This window comes from Capsella rubella, unplaced genomic scaffold, assembly GCF_000375325.1.
Source record: "Capsella rubella cultivar Monte Gargano unplaced genomic scaffold, Caprub1_0 scaffold_2, whole genome shotgun sequence".
Classification (NCBI taxonomy): domain Eukaryota; kingdom Viridiplantae; phylum Streptophyta; class Magnoliopsida; order Brassicales; family Brassicaceae; genus Capsella; species Capsella rubella.
Window position 1 is genome coordinate 7,939,257 of NW_006238922.1, and position 19,540 is coordinate 7,958,796.

Here is a 19,540-nt window from a genome sequence, read left to right on the forward strand (position 1 = left end):
TTTCTTTATTGTACAAGTCGTGTTATTATTTTACATATATATGTGTATTGTGTGTATCTTTCATATGCATGAGACTAAGTTGCGTTTAGTGGACTGCCCAAAACTTTTTTCTAACTTTTTCAAGTTGCTAGTTGCAACCAAAGGCAATGCCATTTTTTTGTCTTTAGATTCTTTGAAAAATCCAATCGTTTTGGGAATACTTTTTTAACTCTAAAATAAAAGTTGATTACATAAATATAATTGATTGTTGATTATTTGGTTACTAGTAGGGTTGGCACCCAACCATGCATGTCCATTAGCACTTTACCTATACATTACTTATCATATCTTAAAGTTAAAGTATGAAATGACACATTTCTAAATAATCTCTAGTTGCTATTTAAAAAGATATACACACACACACACACAAGATTTGAGTCCTACCACAATTAACAAAATATAAATTTCTCTTTGAAAAATATGTCGTCGAATTAAATTTGATGATTATTTCTCATTTCTACTCCATAGAACAGGAAGCTCCCGTCCACCTTCTCCGGCGAAACTCACCTGCTTCTGCACATGTTTAAGTTTAATATAATTACTTCTTTGACTCTCTTAATAAACCTATTAATACTATATGATTAGCAAAACAAACAAACAACCAAATCATTTGAATAATCGAGAAGATCTTGATCATTGCTATATTACATAAACTAATTAATAACCATGCGTTTTCTAACCATATCTTTCGACGATGTAATGGTTATTAAGACTACTAAGACTAACATAGATAGTTTCAAGAACATGTGAATCCATTTACGAGTTCGTTTGTCAAACCTTTCATAAGTCCACTCCTGCTCCTATATCTGTGTTTGACTATATAAACATGAATATGTGAAGATTGTTTTGTTTTGTATATATATTAGTTACGTCATACTCACGTAGCTAGATGACATAAATAGATAAGTTACATATATATATACACTAGTGGCGTTAGTGGAATATACAATAACAATAATATAACTCTAAATCAAATGTCAAAGCAATGCCTAACAAAAATTTAGTTATGTTTCTTGTCTTCTACATCAATTTAGGGAACTCTACTCTTATAAACAAATTAAACTATTTGCGTAATTTCGGGTTATAATACTTAGCTCCAAAATATGATAGTTGACATAATTATTATTATATTTTCATAATTACAAATTTTAAGCCGAGTTCATATATTTCTTCTATCAAAACTAGTTTTATAGTCGGTATTCGAAATCTCGTAACTTAATCTAAACTTTGTTATTTTTATCGATTCTAAATTAGTTAAGGTTATTTACACTCATTGCTCTCATTTTGTATAACTCTAAAATAAAAGATTCTATTAAGTTGAATTGGTATATTTAAATTTTCACGCAAAAAAAATAATTTATCGCGATAAAAAATAAAAACGTTTTGACTAAAAAAAATAAGAAAAAAAAAATCAAGAATTACCTCACGCGGTTTAATCTCTCCACTTCCAAGTTTCCGGCGACCATCACCACCACCTCTTCCGCCGCAAATCTCACCGGACCTCTCCATATATATACCTAAAATCTTGTCAGCGATCTCGGAAGCATCTTTACTCTCTTCCATAAGCTTTGTGATCTGAGAACGAGGCAACCTCAACCTCACACTCGTCTGCCCTGGTCTAAACCCATCTCCGCCGTCAGATCTTCCGATGGTGACGTCAGAAACCGTTCTACGAGACAACATCAACATTTCTAACCTCTCCTTAGCACCGACGTGGATTCCAGACATAACTCTCCGGTAAGGAAGCTTATTATTACTATCATCCCTCTCCGCCGCCGTAGTCTCCGGCGGAAGCTTAGGTAGCTCGACGAGAAAATAAGTCTTCTTTGGTTTCAAGATTTGGTTCGGTTCAAGCGGTTTAGCTCGAACTCCGAAGTTCTTAACCGCTTGAGAATCTAAAAGAACGTAACCAGGATACTCCGCCGTGACTTCTCTCGCCGTCGCCGGAGTTTTTATCCGGAATGTTTCGCCGTCGATCTTCATCACTTTAGCTTTCTTTCTCTTTACAGTAATGCTATTTCCCATTTCTTGAACTTTCTTGATTTTGTGTTTATTTGATTGGATAATGTGAAAATGTGTTTATAATGCGTTTGTGTTACTATTTATATATAGTTGAGAGTTGAGAACGGTTTGGTTGAAAATATTAATATTTGAGATTTTAGTCTGTGTGAAGCTGTGAAAATTTATAGAGATTCCTTCTGATTTACTAATTAAAGTCGTTAACGTTGAAAAAAAAATATTATTCATAAGGTTTGAAAAGAATAAAACTTGAATATGTCGGTTTGTGTTACATTTCTTTAAATTTTTATTACAAGTTTTTTATTTTCTTTTTATATGGTCTATTGAAAATTGAAAAAGTAAATGACTTAGTTCGGATACTAATTATTTTCATGACTGTAACTACCGCGCATGCTTTGTGGTTTGTACGTATTGTTCAAAAAGATAATAATTATGTTGTTATATAATATACTCATGTAGCCATATTATAATGAAGACATAATAATTATATTTGAAGAAATTTAAGTTCATACAAATATGGTTAACAATGAGTTAAATCAGTTCTAAACCAAATCAATCATTGTCTCACTTTATATCTCGGTTAACCGTGATTCAGTCGTAAATTTTTAATAAATATAAATATGACTAATTACAAAATAAATATAAAGCAATACGTGTATCTCAAATTAAAATATTGGCTCTAATTAACAATTATGCTTTTCAGAAAAAAAATCGTCCACTAGCATAATTAGAAAGGACTTTTAATGAGGGTAAAATGCTACTCGTGTTTAAATTTTTAATATATATATATATATAATACACTTTTCCATATTATTTAAAAAATTTTGGTCAGATTTTTCAATATTTTTAAATTATTATTATTATTTATATTTATAAAAGTTTGTAAATAGTAAAAGATAATAGTGTTTACATTATTATTTATTTTCTCTACCCTATTTGTGAGAGGTTGGGGAAATTCCTACAATTTATGATATGACTTACTTAATCTTTATTTAAACCAATAAAAACTAAAAGAATTTGATATTTTTAGCCGAGGGGTTTGGTTGCTGACCTCTCTTCCACTATATTGATCCGTCCCAACCCAATCGGTACTAACCTAAATATAGAAGAAGAAAATATCACTTACATATATGCAAATGCTAGTTAGAAGAAAAACATCACATACGCAAATTTGGTTATCAAATTATGCATGAGATCATTGTTTCCAAACATCAAAATCAACCTATGAAACCCATTATCGTGCAAAAAAAGTTCAACTAAGCGATTCACGTGTTATTATTGAAGTTTGTCAATGGTACAAAGTCGTTCGTTGAAGTTTTTTTAAGTGATATTATAATTCATAACAATAATCTTAGTTTTTTTTCATCATGATATAAACAAAATTTGCAAGTAAGAAAATTATACAATATATATATGAACCAAATTTGGGGTTGGTGAGTCCGTGACTTAAGTAAGAAATGCAAAAACATACACGGTTACTTGTTTAGAGATGTATGTTACATTTTGTGGTGGTCAAAAAAAGCATCCGACACCTAGTGCATGCACAAAACTCAAACGACAAAACCAACCATTTCTTCGAGTTTAGATAAACATGTAATTGCAATTGTATATTTATATATTTTGGCTAGGTTTTGCTTTGTAAAACAATTGCAGTTGGTAAGTGCCACTTTTTGTAAGTACCCTTTCCCCAATATTGACCAAATCGGCTTAGAAAACTATCAACACCGAAAAAAAAAAGTCAAGTAATAACTGTTTTTGGTGTCTCTAGGCGACCGATTTATAAATTTAGAGTTTGTCAATATTGGTGAGTGCTATAAGTTGTGATTAACAAACAATGCCGCAATTTCTTGCTCACTTTCGGGTGTAAGCTTAAGTTACTTTTACTTTAGTACGAAAATGTAACATCTAGTTAGGTTTCTCTTGTTTTTGTCTAAACGAGAAAGGGTGGTTGAGGTAACTTGACTGATGGATCATATATAAGTTTATGATTTTGAGTGTGATAACAAATACGTAAGTCCACATTACATATGAATATATGATATTTGGGCTATGATGTGGATTGAGCCATAGAGACAAAGCTCGCAAACCAAACTTCCAATTTCTGCGGTTTATAGTGGTTTTAGCCATTTCTGTTCTTACTTACATGCCACATGATCAAGAACATTGCATTGGTAAGGATTTTATTCACAGATTCATCATGTTACACTTTTTAGCAACCATGCACCATACTATGAAAGCTTATAGCTAGTCTAAGAGGAGATTAGTCAATGTTACTTGCTATTGAAGTTTTCTTCTCTTTCTCATTGTTAAAAAAGGCTAAGTAAATCTAACAAATCTTTGCCACAAACTATTGGTTAAGGCATAGCTCGTAACACAAATTCCAACACATTGAATTGAAAACTTCGTAAAGGCATGTACCTTAACGTTTGTGTTGGGTATGAAAACATTCAAAATCCGCTTATATATAAGAGATAAATAGCAAAAACACAAGTTAATAATTGACTAGAAGTCATCTGGATCAAAAAGGAGATGAAACAAGAAACAAGAAACACATGAAAATTTGAAAATGAAACTACTTAACAATCTCTATCTTTCCTTTTGTTACCTTGGTTGATTTGTAGTTGCACTAAACTTGGAACATAAGAAGAGAACAAAAGTGGGTTGTAAGCTGTTTGGTAAAAAACAAGTAATGGTCGATTTAGATCCGCGGATAGCGAACACCACAGCGACTTTCTTCTCCTCGATCAATGAAGAAACTCCCGGCTTAAATTTTGTCCAGAAAAGTATTGAGGTCCACTTTCAAGAAATTGCTCCACGATACCGCGCATTGGGCTCAACCTTAGTTGAAATAACAATCTCTATCACTGGATCATAGTGTTTATATAAGAGAGCGAGGTGCTCATCTCTTACACAGGATATATATAGTCACATGTTCCAAACACGAAACACGATATTGAAACAGCAGAGGACAGCGCGGTCCAAATCTCTCGGCTGTAAAATCAAAACATAGTACAAGAAGTTCAACATCTCGATTAGTACCATCTTTTCTTTTTTCCGACAGAAAGAGTAAGCATTTCCCTTCAAAAGATCAGTCATTGTCATCATTCAGTTTCTTACGAGCTAGGTTATGTATATGTCTTTGTTGTCATCATTCACTTTCTTACGAGCTAGGTTATGTATATGTCTTTGTTAGGCTTAGACGCTTAGATTATTTAACTCGTGCAAACAAATCTACTTATATACACTCTTGTAAACTTTTCATGTTACGATTAGGTTTAAAAGATTCCTTGTTTAAGTCGAACATTTACAAAGTTTATCCTCTGTTTTCAAGTAACGATTAAAACAGAGATATAAAAGCTTATGTATATTTAAATGTAACATAGAAGTATACAGAGATCATATAGTTAAAAAAATAATTTTTCATTGATTTGAATTTGCTTTACAACTTGATTTATGTATGTACATTGCTGTAAAAAACGAATGACTAAAAGAGAGATGTGAAAGACTAATGTAAATCTCAAATCAGCAGACTATTGCACTCGCAACAGATGGAACTGTAACAGGCATTATACTCGGGATCTCTCTTGGTTCCTTTGCGGGTTTGGTTTCAGGCATACACTTAGAATGAACTATAGTCCCGTTCATGTTAAAATAGACTGCGTCTTTGTACATCCAATCATCAGCTTCATGGCTAAAGAACTCTTCAAAGGGCTCTTCGCATAACGCGCAATTCTTCTGCTCTTCATCCGCCGGCACAACGAGTTCTTTTCGCTCTTCCTCGTTGTCTTTCTTCTTCTGTGTTTCTCCTCCAAAAGACGGTTTCGCCGATTCTACCATCCCTCCTCCAGTTGCTGCACTGAGCCATAAGGGTACACTCGCTAACCATCCCCGCGATTTCTGCGGTTGCTGGCCTTGTCTCACACCAGGTTTAGCCATCCTGTTCTTCCTTACGTGCCAGTCCATATGCTTGCTATGATCTTCTTGACACTTGAATCTCACGCCGCAAGCCGAACATTGCCTCGGCATATCAGCATACAAAGACTTAATCACAGACTCATGTCTCACATTAAGCGACGATGGGTTATCAAAGCTTAACCCTAGAGGCAATTCACCAGGTTTACTTGCTTCTTTCTCATTGTTGAGAACGTTAAGCAACTCTGTTAACTCTTTGCTCACAAAAATTGGTTGAGACATAGATTGCGACACAACAGAAGCCATGTTCGAATGATTCAATATCATCGGATTCGAAAAATTCGTAAAAACAGGTGCTTGAACATTCATATTGCTAACAGGATAATTCGAAGTTAGGGTTTGGTTCGGAACCCATTCAGGCAACGAATCTAAAGAAACATCATCGTTAAGCTTACGATAAGGTAATGGAACCGGAACAAATTGGGGATTAGGGTTGTTGTTATTACCATAACCAAAGGGTTTCTGGTAATTGTTGGTGTTAGAAGAATCATTGTTATGTAATGGAAAACTTGAATTAGAAGCAATCACATCAACAACACCGTAATTGTTATATGATTGAGATGAAACCCTAGACACGTTATTATAACTACCATGATGATGATGATACAGAGGAATCTTGCCAGATCGAAACTGATTCTGTTGTTGCGTTTGCGTTTGCGGTCTGAAACGTTTCTGAGACGGCGCGTAACGGTTCCGATTCTCTTGGTTATCTCCGATTCCGCCTCCGTAACCGCGATTGTCGTCGAATCGTCTCTTCAGCGTTCCTCCAGCGTTTGCGTTTCGGTATTGTGCGTTTCTTTGGTGAGAGAAGGATCCTGTTGATGTCATCTTCGCGATTTCAATACAACTTCACAAAGATCGAATTGAGAAAAAGAAAACCCTAAATTTGGATTTGGTGTTTGCGTTGAGAGAGATGAGATAACTTTTTAGAAATTGAAACGATTGAGAATGATGATGAATGAAGAGGTAAAGGAATATAAATAAACAAACGTTTTAAGTCGGTTGAGAAAGTAAAACGCGTGAACTACGCGTTACCACGTGTTTTCTCACTGGGCTAAGGTTAAAAGGCCCAATGGGCTTTATGAATGGGCCTTTCTGGAACTTACTCGTTTTTGTTGTTCCCTTCTCTGCTTTTTAGTGATCGCCGGAAAAAGTAGCGAAGAAGAAGGAGGAGGAAGTGTGTGATGGATTCTGAGAAAGCATTAGAGCTAGTGAAGCATGGAGCTACGCTTCTATTTCTCGACGTTCCTCAGCATACACTTGTTGGAATCGACACTCAGGTTCTGTTTGTTTCTTCTTCTTCTATCGAATTTAAAGTTTGAAGCTTTTCTCAAGTTCTTATCAATGTTGTGAATTACTCGTTATAGATTTTCTCAGTTGGACCAGCTTTCAAAGGGATTAAGATGATACCTCCTGGGATTCACTTTGTATTCTATAGTTCATCAACCAGGTTTGAAGTCTTTAAATGGGTTCTTGTGCTTTTCAATCTCTGTTAATTTTTGTTTGGCTGATAACTTTAGGCTTTGATTTTGTTTTTCAGGGATGGTAAAGAGTTTTCACCAACCATTGGCTTCTTTGTTGATGTTGGGACTTCTCAGGTTTGGAATCTGTCTTGCCTCATTTGTTTATCTTTTTGGTCTCAAGATTCATGTTTACCTGAGATGGGGTTTAGGTGTTTTCACTTGTGTTTGTTGTTTATTACATAGAATTTTGTTTGATGAAGAAATGAATTTAGTCATGTTCTTGTTCTGTATTGGGTATTCTTTTAAGTTGCAGTGCTATGGAATTGTGTATACACGGATCATGGGATATAATTTCACCATCTGTTGTTGATTATACAAGGTTATTGTGCGCAAATGGAATCAGCAAGACGAGTGGTTAGGAAAAGTATCTGAAGAAGAGGTATGTCCTTTTGATAATTTAGTGCTGTTATTGCCTGCTTATATGTTGGTCAGCGATTTGCATTGTTCTGCGGAATTTTTCTAGAATAGAGAAATATAATCAAATCTGTTCTGTAAAACTTGTAACAGAAAAAACCATGTTGTAGTAGCACTAGTGGTAGTAGATAATTAGTGCTTGATTATTCATTTCATTCTTTTTCATATGACCCAGGAAGAGAGATATTCTCAAGCAGTCAGGTCTTTGGAGTTTGACAAACATCTTGGCCCATACAATTTAAGTAGATATGGAGAATGGAAGCACCTATCTAATTACATTACGAAGGATGTTATTGAAAAATTTGGTATGTGAACCTTATTTTTTTGGTGGGTTTACTTAACTACATAGTTAATATTTTCCCTCACTTGAGTAATGAACACTGTAAAACTATATGTGTTTTGCAGAGCCACTTGGAGGAGAAATCACAGTCATCTATGAATCTGCTATTCTAAAAGGTGGGCCTAAAACAGCAATGGAAAAAGCACTTGATGCACAGATGAAGAAAGGCAAGTTTAAGGCATCATCTACTGAGGAACCAAAAGAGAATAGGTTTTACTACACTTCTATTCCTCGGATTTTAAAGCACAAGGGAATGTCTGGGCAGGAGCTGACCTCTATGAATCATGACAAGGTACTCCCCTTAACAGAGTCGTCCTCTTTAACTTTTCCAGTGTAGATGTTTATATCTCAGAATCCTGTGAAACCTAATTTATGTCACTTTCTCTTTTTCTTTGTATAGACTCAACTGCTAGAAAGTGTATTGTCAAAGGAGTACAAAGACTCGGAAGACTTACTTCTTGGAGAGCTACAATTTTCTTTTGTAGCATTTCTGGTTTGTGCTGCCTACCTTAACATATACTTAAAAGAAGCTCATACACACATTGTGCATATATATATGGATGCAAATAGGAACCTGTTCCATTCTCTGATCAATTTTTCCTGTTAATGTGCAGATGGGACAGTCTCTTGAGTCCTTCATGCAGTGGAAGTCCATAGTTAGTCTTTTAATGGGCTGCATCCATGCGGTATGTGATTTGAAGCTCCATTTTGTTATTATAATTGCTTGTTCCCTTTAATATGGTTGACATGATGTGATGTGAAAGTACATCCGTGTTAAATTATTTGATATGTTTTGTTTGTGATTTTCTCTTAACCCATACCTCTCTCATGCGAAGATGTATTTTTTTCTTTCTGTTCTCATCCATTTGTATGCTCTCTTTGACTTTTGACATTTTACATTTCTTTGTGACCTTTGCCAGCCTTTTCACACAAGGAGTCAACTATTTACAAAGGTACGTAAATTTTCATGTACTAGTTTTTATGAAATCTGTATTACCTTGTCATTCGCTAACCCTTTATATCCTCCTAACTCGTATATGCACTCAGCAGGCTTTACCAGTTAATATTTTACCGTCTAAATTTGTCTTTTACCTCAGCTATGTACTTTGAAAAACTCATTTTTCCCCTCTCCCGGATGCTTTTATCACAGTTCATCAGAGTCATCTACCATCAACTAAAATATGGACTACAAAAAGAGAGTAGTGATCCTGAGATGGGCGTTCATGCACTTCTTGATGATTCTTGGCTAGCTTCCGATAGCTTTCTGCATTTGCTTAGCAAGGTAAATCTCTGACTAGCGATATATTTCTCTGAGTGAGCATACACTCAGCATATTAAATCATTTGTTTCTGGAGGATATAGAGTCGAACAACTTACATTGCTTCGATAACAGGACTTTGTTGCACTAGTGGAAGAGGCATCTGTAGTTGATGGAGATTTATTGTCGTGGGTATGTACAACTTCTTCATATACAGATTAGATCAGTATTTCACAGCCCTTATTGTCATGTCTTATCCATAAATTCATTTTCACACCTGTCTTTTGCAGACAAGGAAGTTCAAAGAGTTGCTTGAAAACAGATTAGGATGGGAGTTTCAGAAGAAGAGCGAAATTGACGGGATTTACTTTGAGGAAGATGATGAGGTACATGTATCTGCCTTCAGCATTGTCTTAAGCATCTTTTGCTTTTAGTTCTTATTTTTGGCTCATGGACTCTCATTAATGACATAATGCAGTATGCTCCTGTGGTTGAGATGTTGGATGAAAGTCATGAAGAATATATGGTCACTTAGACGATGGTGATCGATGCAGGTATTTTTTTATTTTACTTGCACGATGTTTGCCAATAATGCTAATGCTGCTGATAGTGCAATCAAAAAAATTGAGGCTATTCTCACGTCTTACATCTAGATATCATTACCAGTAGCATGGGACAGTGAATTGTAGTTAATAAAATAAGCAAAGGTCTTTTTACACAGTTAATAGACATATGGTTGGAGATTAAGAACACTTGAAGGCAGTTTTCTTGATCAAAATCGCGAAGAAATTTTACATTATGCTGCTAATGCCGCATGGTTAAATCGAGAAATATCATATCATACCAAAATTTACTAGGTACAGTTTGTTTGCACCACCTGTAACAAATTGGTAATTCAGAAACAATTGAAAGCTTATTTCTAATTTGCTTAATTCTAACTTCCTGACCAAACTTATCTCTGTTTCAGCCTGTCTTCATAGCTTCTTCAGCTTTTGACCTCTCAAGCCATTCCAAAAAGCAGCTGCGTTGATAGCTTTTTTGCCAGGAAGCTGGACTTCTAGTACCTGAATCAGCGACACCAAGTATTAGGTTTTTAAATGCTAGATTAGTGTTTGGTTACCACATCATATAACATCTGCCTTTTGTATCAACAGTGAGTAAGTCTAACTAAGTTGATTTAGAGAACAAGCAGTAATATGTCTATAGCGTTTACCTCTAAAGCAGAACCTCCCCCACAGGGAAACACCAATGAACCTTTCTTGAAAGTTACATAATCTTGTTCACCATCCTGGATTTCCAAAGCTTGGCTTACTCGAGTGGTAATGATTTTAAGCTCGAGCACGTTTTCCTGGCCGCTTTTGTCATCGAGGACTACAACTTTAGCTCGTGTTCCTGGCCATCCTGTGAATGCACGAACCTAAAAAGCGGTTTTACTTTTTATATAGATTCTCATTGTAAACTAATTGAACGGAATGAAGAGTTCTCTACCTTGTTATGTATAACAAAAGCTTCCTGGTCAAAAGAGAGCCAAGCCTCATCTTGAGCTATCTGTGCAACAATTGATGCATTTCAGTCCCGTAAGAACCAAATTCCGAATCAGATTAAGTTATCCCATTCAAGCAATATAGCAGCATTGCCTTCAATTTATTTTGAATGATAACACAACATATACCTTCTGAGCTAAGGTAGCTTTAGAATCATCTTGGGGAACTGCTTTTGATTCTGCCGACCCATCAAATATCGAAGGAAGTTCACGGATAAGAAGCTTAGAACCTGCAAGGTTTTTTCCACTTAGACCCTAATCACAAAATTCAATTATGTTCAAATAACTTTTACTGAAAAGCAGAAGTACAAGAATTAATATATCACCTTCAGAAAATAGGAACGAGAGCAGTTCTGGTGCCTGCAAATGATTCAAACAGAGGTCATTAAGATCCAGCAAATATAATAAGATGATGATAAAGTGAATACCTTTATTATATCATCCACTTGGATACTCTTAGAGGCAATCACTGGCCCTGCATCTAACTTCCGCACCGTAAATGCTAATGATACTCCTGTTTCCGTGACACCATCCTAGTGCAGCCACGAAGTGTTATAGTGCACATTTGAGTCAAAAGTCTTACAATGTTGTAAGCAATAACAAGAAGAGTTGAATGACTAGTTAAGATTGAAAAAAAATTGCACCTGCAATGCTCTTTGAACTGGAGCTGCACCACGGTACAGCGGCAGCAAACTTGGGTGTATGTTTACTGTCCCTAAAACATTAAACCATCGGCTTCAAAACAGATAGACTCATTACAGTATAAAACACAACATTCTTTTCCATCCACCATATAGAATGTTCCATTACGTAGCAACTTTTACTAACCATGTACTGGAATTTTAAGGAACTTGGTAGGCAATATATTCCCATAAGCTGCTGTAATACAAAGCTCAGGTTGCAAATCTCTTAAAGTCGATAAGAAAGCTTCCTGCATAGAAGCAATGCGATGTCATCTTCACAAGAAAGAACGAAAGATCGCATCTTTCCAAAAGCAAGAACATTATACATATCATCAGACAAGAATCCTTACATCTCCTGCCTTTTCAGGGGAGAAAATGAGATCAGAAGGTAAGCCTTTATCAAGAGCATATTGAGCTACCGGAGAAGGCAAAAGTTTTCTACCTCTATCTCTTCTTGATGGAGGTTGTGTGACAACCCCTGCAACCTAGAACAAATGCCGAATAAGCGGGTCAAAACCGGTTTAAGTAAACCTGAAGATCTTCACCACAATTCGCATTATCTTGAATCAGAATCAAAAAGGGCTAACAAAAATCGAATTCAAAATGTTCAAAAGCAATCAAAGTTCCCATTTTTTCAAGAATCAAAATCAGAAAACATTCAAAATCTGAGTTCTAATACTCTAAGCTAATCCAATTCACACCTAAACTTGAATCAGAATCAAAAAGGGCTACCAAAAATCGAATTCAAAATGTTCAAAAGCAATCAAAGTTCCCATTTTTTCAAGAACCAAAATCAGAAAACATTCAAATCTGAGTTCTAATACTCAAAGCTAATCCAATTCATACCTAAACTCGAAAATGGAGAAATTTCTAAACCAAAAGTTATAGATTTTATACCTTAAAGGAAGAGTTTGGTGCAGCAGATGCATCGAACAGAGCTTCAAGAACAGTTACGGAAACCTAATTTCATCGAAGAAAGGAATAAGATAGGGGCTAAAACCCTAAACCCATGAGAAGATGTTTTAATCTTTTTTTTGTTTACCTGAGGAGAGCCTAAGAAGATGAGAGGCTTCTTCTTCGGAGACGGAGCTATAGAAGAAACAGTTGAAGAAGCGTTGTAGCAAATGAAACGACGTAGTATCATTGTTTCCTACTGATTTTGATTTTGATGCCTCTAATGGTTTCGAAGCTTCCTTTGGATTTTGGATACAGAGACGACGAGACGGAGATGATGATAATGGTATGACATTTGGATTCAAACCGTTCTAAACAAAATTAAACCGGAAAACCAAAACTTAACCAAATCGAAGTGGAATTTTTAATTTGGTTAAACGATTTATTTTTTGCCTTTTCCTTGTTATGTTTTTTTGTAGCATTGTGAAAAATTTCAATGAGATAAATTATCTGATAAAATATCAATTTCAGAGTTTAAGAAACCAATTAATTTTGTAAATTATAAAGTTAAGAATGTAACTGAAGAAGTAAATTTCTCAAAAAATTATTTGTGTCTATCTTTTTTTTTTTGTTTTCGGTCAAGTAATTGTGTAATGTATAATTCTCAAAAATTAGATATAATTCTCAAAACTATTCACAACATATTTTCAAATATGGGTATCGAGTTTAGTCCAGAAAGTTTAGGATTCAAATTTTTTATTCTAATTGAGTTATGAAAATCATTGGTTTCAACCCCTAAAATCATTGGTTTCAACCCCTAAAATCATTGGTTTCAACCCCTAAACTCGAGGAATATAAGGGAATTTTATCACATTTTTCTTCATTAATTTTTTTCTAAATGATGGTTACTTTTACTTTAGTAAATCGGATTAAAAACATATAAGGGTTCGATAGAGAAATTTAAAGATAATTTATATTTTAGTATATAAAGGCAAAATGTTATGTGTTTAATAAAGCAGTTTATTTTCTCCTTTTAGCTTAGTTTATATAAGTAGATTACAATTCACTACGATAAAAATGATGGTCAAAAAAAAAAAAAAAAAAAAAATGATGGTCACACACTCTCATAGCTGGCCAGCATCTTCATTCACAATTCACAAGTCACAACACAACAATAATGATATAATTTACCAAAATAGAAACATGTAGTACTGAGAAGTAAAGTCGACTTTAAATTATATGCCAACAGAGGAAACCTGGTGAAAAAGAGAGACCTCCCAGTCCCAATGCATTCACATAAAGTAAACTCAGAACCACGACGACGTAGTGTACCATCGTGCATGCATGCAGTACCGTTTCATCTTTGTAGGTTTAGTATTTACTGAATAATACAGACCAAAAATTTGAACATCAAAATCATTTCTATGTAGTGGAGGAAACACTTACGAATATTTAGTGGCTTCTACGTACTTATGAAATACTAATCTAAGTATAACCTTTTGACGCATAATTATAAGTTATGGCTAGTCCAAAAACTTAACCCACTCTCAATGAACAGAGACGTACGTACGTGACTCTTCTCTGGTCGATGACACCATCTTTTTCTATTTTGGGATAGGATACGTCTCTTACCATTACGTCTCGTGATGCATGTGCATGGACCTGTTTTTAGCTTATAATCCGACGGTTCTTATTTTTTCTCCAACTCTCCACGACATTGTCTTATAGCCGTCCGATTCCATCTTACGCCAATGCTTCGACATCTTCTTCTATTTATATGCGACTTAACTCTCTCTCCCATAGTTCACTTCACTCCCTTACCAAACAAAACAAAAGAAACAAAAAAAAAAAAAGCTACACTCCACTCTCAGAAATGGTGAACACTGATGGCCTAAACATGAACCACCACAACTTACAGAATGTTCCTGACAACAATCCTGGTAATGAAGTTTTCATTTCACCTCCAATATTTTAAAAATGTTCTTTACAATCAAGAACTTAACTATTATGAGGTTTTGTTTCAGTCATAAGAGCGATTTTGAGTAAATCCGCGGAGTCTAGACATTGTCTTTGTGATTTGGAAGTTGTCACACTTGGTGTTTGGATCACTAGACCAGAGAACACCAACCTCTATGGCTTGTCACTGTGTCTTCCTCCGAACTTGCCTTTTCCTCCGAACACACTAGGTCTGTTTAGGGTAGAAATGGATGAAGACCAGTTTTTTTGGCAGTGGGATAGTCATCAGTGGGATTATGAAGCCACAAATGTAACGACTAATGTAAGTTTTAGAATTTTCTCATTAGTTTTTAAAAAAAATCTTTTTAAAGCATAGCAAAATTTTGACATCTTTTGTTATTTGTTTGGTAGCGAGTTGGGAACAATACCCTCAAGAAACTTGAGACGGTGGAACGTAGAAACAAGGCTTTCTATAGAACCATCTACAAGATCGAGTGTGCGGGAGGCATGACCATCGTGCTTGTTCACTTCCAGATGAGAGTTGTACATGTGTCTGATGATGATGATGATGATGAAGAATCGTCCGAAGAGTAAGAGAGTACACTGATGATGATGGTGGTTAGTGAGTGAAGGAAAAGAGGAATAAGAGAAGATTGTCAAACTTCTCATGGTTGTTGTGATCATGTCTAAATAAATTATGTTAGTTTTTGAATGTTTTAACTTTGTTTTGTAAGCTATGTTAAGTGTTAGTGACTTCTATGTTAATGTAACTTCTATGTTAATGGTAACAAGCTGCTTAAAATATAACAGAAACGAATCTACATGCTTTGGAATTGTAAGTCTCTTTTAGGATTCTGCTTTCTGATTCTTATATGATTGATATTAGTAGTATCAGTAAAAGAAATGAACAGTCAAGTCAAGCATCTACTAGAGATTAAACTATCAAAGATAGAAATAAGAATAATTAATGAATAATAAAAGAACCCTAATGCCTTTTGGGTAGTTTCATAGTGATGTGTTTGATGTATCAAAGCTTGTAAACAGGGGTGATGCCAAGAAGGTGGAAGCATTGCCGCATGACTATGGCCGTTGCTTCGCAAAGTAGGAGACGGCTTGTCTCCTCTTCTGAACCATTAACCTGTAAACAAAGTTCAAGAGAAAGATGAAAACAATGGTCGGTTTTTTAATTGCAATAGACAAGTAGAGTTTTGCAAATGCTCACCTGACAATTGGAGTAGAATTTGGTGAACTCTTCGGATAAGTAGTAAAGGTACTTGCACAATACGTTTGGTAATAATGTGGTGCAGGCTTCCTCAACAGTCTGCAAAATTGTTCACACATATTGTCACCAAGAAGAAAAAAGAGTCTGAATATGAAAGTAAAATCTAATGAGCATGCGTTTTACCTCAGCAAACTGAAGCAGGTGAAGCCCCAGTGCGCGTTCGGCTGCATGATCCAATGTTATCTTTCCTGTCTGCAGTCGAATAAGTGTTGAAACGTAAGAATTATAGGGCCATTACACAGACTGTAGGTTTTTGAGTTTATGCTGCTAAAGTACCTTTTTTAGTTCATCTATGTCTTTGCCAGACTTTTTGATGATTGAGCAGATCCGAGCATGGGCGTAAAGAAGGTAAACGGCTGTATCTCCCTGCTCATGAAATATGATTCCAAATATTCAATAAGCATATGTAGATGACTTCATAATGGAAATATGTACACTAGCTCCAAAAAATTCCCAGTACCTTGTCACTAAGCATTTGATCAAAGCTGAAAGTATAACCTGTCGATCTGTTTCCCTTCAGATCAGCATACCTTGAAAGAAAATTACAAAACCACAAAGTCATTTATCACATTTGTGCAGCCTTGGTAACAAAATTCATCGGAAACCAGAAGAAACCAGCAGTAGAATAGAGATGAATACTTACTTTAGCGCACCGTATCCAACTGCCTCAGCTGTTTGGTCCAGCTCCTCGAGTGTCCATTCTTTATCCTTGCCTAAACAGCGAAACAACATATAAGGGAAGAATAAGAACAAATTATGACTGAACAAATCAATAGTTCAGCAATTTAGAGAGTGTTGACACGAAGTTGGATACCGCGCTCAATAAGGGCATCTTTACTGCGAGTCTTGGCCTCATCTAGCAAATCAGCTAGGCGTACTACTTCTGTTGCCCGAGTTCTAAATCGCTTGTTATCTGCTCCAAGGACAAGACCAAAACCGACATGACTAACTCTAGGGTAAGTTTGATCATTGTCTGGAAGCCAACCTGCTTTTCTGGCAGCCTGATTCATATTTACAGGATAATCATAGTTACTACTGACAGTTTCAATCAAGAAAACATTTCACTAGACATGAAAACAATAAAATATTCACCAAACCTACTTTGAAAAACATATTAAAATGCTGCTGCTGGCCAATATCGGTCACATATATAATCCACTCAGCTTTCTCTTCATTAAGCCGATACCTGGGCCAGGAAGATTTTAGCACCAGTAGAGAACAATATAGAATTTCAAATCGAGCCACACAGACACAGAAGTCAAATTATGTGAAATTTATTTTCCAAAGATTGCTACTGAAATCCGGATTCTATAAGATAATTAACATATAGATAACCCACCAAAGAGCAGTCAGATCTGTTGAGGCATAGTTAAAACCACCGTCACTCTTTACAACAATGAGTGGAATGCTAAAGCCATCTATGAATATCACACGAGCACCTTCACTTTCTTCAACTTATCCCTTGCTGCTCAATTCCTCAATTACGTGAGGTATATAAGGGTTGTAAAAGCTTTCTCCCTGTCACGAATCAATGTATTTTTCATTAACCAACCATCCATGTCTCTCTTTCCCATTCTGTCTCAAATAATTTAGTTAATGTCCCAACTATTCCTTTACCTTTTCTTCAAGCTCGACTCGAAGGCTTTGGTAAACCTTGGCAAACTCGTTTCGGCTGATTTCACAAATCTTAGCCCACGCCTCATGGTAAACAGGATCTCCACCCTATACCGAAGAAAGCAAAATAGACAAGCGAAATATTTCGATTTTGCAACCAAAGACAGCTCCATTGTAAGACACTGTAAAACAGAAGAATGCACCAGTGATTCAGGAAAGGAAAATTGTTCTCTACCTGTAGACGGACCACAGCCTGATGTGCTTTTTCCTTAAACTCTTGATCCAAATCAAATTTAAGTTTTGCTTTTCTGTAAAACACCTATCAGAGGACATCTAAAGTTCAAACTAAACTGCTTTGGTTCTGCACATAAAGCATACTATGCCAATATTGGTACATCAGAAGAACTGTAAAGCTTGAGAGGGCATATGATGCCAAAGCAGCTTACCTGAAGATCTCCAATTGCTGTCTCGGTTACACTATCTGTATCAGGACATTGCTCAAAGAGGTACTCAATTAGCATGCCAAACTGCAGAAAAAAGCGGCTTTTATTTCTTTAATATCTTTATGGAATACAATTAAAATTAACTTGGTTTCAGACTTTCAGTGTCAAGAAACAATTTGAAGGGAAGCAAATAGCAACCTACCTGTGTTCCCCAGTCACCAACATGGTTTCTGCGTAGAACTTCAACATTTGAGTACTCGAGCATGCGCGCTATCGTGTCACCAATGATAGTGGATCTCAGATGACCAACATGCATTTCTTTTGCAATGTTAGGAGAGGAAAAATCAACTACAGCTCTCTTAACAGAAAGAGTAGGAGCCCATGTGTCAATCCCATTGATAAGCATATTCTCAATACTCTGCAGATAGATAAGAAAGCGATTACGAAAAACATAACATTATCTTCTAAGAGGACTAGAAAATGACTCTACAACAGGAGCACCTTAGCCATCCACTTAGCTGATAGTACAACATTAACAAATCCAGGTCCAGCTATAGAGCATGATTCCACCATCTCAGAAGTAGGGAGACTGCTGATAAGAGCCTAGGTGAAAACGGAAACAGAATAAGAGTTAGAAAATACACCAAATCTGCTTTACAACATATGATATAATCACACAAAAACCAAACGAACCTGTCCAACAGCTGGAGGACCCCTGAACTCTGTACCCTTTCCTTTAATTATGGACCACAGTCCCATTGCATTGTTACTGCAGACAACAATATGATGAAAGAGTCTCAAAAACAGGAAAACAACATAATTGGTACTTCGAAATTTCATAGAGTTAAGTGGAAAGACTGAGAACCATTGGTAATCTCCAAATTTTCCAGGCTCCACCAAGGGCTCAACATCAGGTTCATCAGGAACCGTTAATTTAAGAGACACGCTAAAGAGCTTTGCGAGTTGGCGTCTTGGATTCCCCGTAAATGCTTCACTCTGTTACAAAGTCATGAAACAGGGAAAGATGAAAACTTTAATCTTTATCATGTCCTGGATGTAAAAAAGACAGTGACTTACAGCTACCACGGTTGCCATCGACAGTGTCTTGGTTGCCAAAGGAGATGAGAGTCTAGTTTGAACAACCACATAAGACAAACATTACTATACTTTGGAAGAATCTCAAAAGTTTTTTCACTCACAATTACAAAAAAAACTCAGGCAAATCAAATCTAAAGACTTCAAGGATATTAACTAGACCACAAGTTATAAGAAGAAAGGCCAAAACTTTACAAAGTTCTTAAAAAATCAAGTAGCTTTACAAATTCTTCTTTGTGAAAATTCAAACATTTGGGTAACGATACAAATCAACTTACGACTCCAATCTCTTCTCTACTTCGTAACCAGTTTCTGAGCGACTGAAAACTATTCGTTTGCCTAGGGTTCAACGCTAAGATCTTCTATGTGTTTTTCTTTTGCTTAATGGGTTTCGGCCTGTTAAAGGAATTAAATCTGGGCTGGGCTTTTGTAATTTTAATTTTCTCTTTTGGTAACTTTATTTTT

The 19,540-nt window shown here is 35.7% G+C and overlaps 5 protein-coding genes across 5 annotated transcripts; 1 reads left to right on the plus strand and 4 right to left on the minus strand.

The window, feature by feature from the left end:
* Positions 1-216: 216 nt before the first annotated feature.
* LOC17895687 (uncharacterized protein At1g66480) lies at positions 217-2,160 on the minus strand. The gene is made up of 2 exons (XM_006302727.2): positions 1,462-2,160; positions 217-552 (listed from the first exon to the last, which is right to left on the minus strand). The coding sequence occupies exons 1-2, from the start codon at positions 2,062-2,064 to the stop codon at positions 484-486; spliced, it is 672 nt and encodes a 223-aa protein (XP_006302789.1). The 5' UTR covers positions 2,065-2,160; the 3' UTR covers positions 217-483.
* A 3,325-nt stretch (positions 2,161-5,485) lies between these two features.
* Positions 5,486-6,959, minus strand: LOC17895106 (polyadenylation and cleavage factor homolog 1). The gene has a single exon (XM_006302237.2). It carries the CDS (start codon positions 6,856-6,858, stop codon positions 5,581-5,583), a length of 1,278 nt encoding a protein of 425 aa, XP_006302299.1. The 5' UTR covers positions 6,859-6,959; the 3' UTR covers positions 5,486-5,580.
* Positions 6,960-7,175: 216 nt separating this feature from the next.
* LOC17896466 (protein AAR2 homolog) lies at positions 7,176-10,618 on the plus strand. The gene is made up of 14 exons (XM_006302293.2): positions 7,176-7,310; positions 7,398-7,480; positions 7,571-7,628; positions 7,873-7,932; positions 8,143-8,272; positions 8,373-8,599; positions 8,708-8,800; positions 8,922-8,993; positions 9,228-9,260; positions 9,458-9,589; positions 9,701-9,757; positions 9,856-9,951; positions 10,044-10,119; positions 10,533-10,618. Exons 1-13 carry the CDS (start codon positions 7,215-7,217, stop codon positions 10,098-10,100), a joined length of 1,194 nt encoding a protein of 397 aa, XP_006302355.1. The 5' UTR covers positions 7,176-7,214; the 3' UTR covers positions 10,101-10,119; positions 10,533-10,618.
* On the minus strand, positions 10,316-13,001 carry LOC17895926 (methionyl-tRNA formyltransferase). The gene is made up of 11 exons (XM_023788289.1): positions 12,834-13,001; positions 12,689-12,751; positions 12,142-12,276; positions 11,937-12,039; positions 11,753-11,823; positions 11,537-11,641; positions 11,435-11,468; positions 11,238-11,338; positions 11,054-11,113; positions 10,779-10,982; positions 10,316-10,629 (listed from the first exon to the last, which is right to left on the minus strand). Exons 1-11 carry the CDS (start codon positions 12,933-12,935, stop codon positions 10,540-10,542), a joined length of 1,068 nt encoding a protein of 355 aa, XP_023644057.1. The 5' UTR covers positions 12,936-13,001; the 3' UTR covers positions 10,316-10,539.
* Positions 13,002-15,477: 2,476 nt separating this feature from the next.
* LOC17896301 (arginine--tRNA ligase, cytoplasmic) lies at positions 15,478-19,395 on the minus strand. The gene is given in 18 exon segments (XM_023787829.1): positions 15,478-15,779; positions 15,864-15,962; positions 16,047-16,115; positions 16,200-16,289; positions 16,384-16,453; positions 16,567-16,636; positions 16,738-16,924; positions 17,025-17,109; positions 17,263-17,441; positions 17,541-17,645; positions 17,773-17,856; positions 17,984-18,064; positions 18,183-18,398; positions 18,482-18,583; positions 18,674-18,749; positions 18,846-18,976; positions 19,058-19,109; positions 19,354-19,395. Coding segments are annotated over 17 exon segments (1,773 nt in total). The 5' UTR covers positions 19,076-19,109; positions 19,354-19,395; the 3' UTR covers positions 15,478-15,668.
* Between the last annotated feature and the right edge of the window lie 145 nt (positions 19,396-19,540).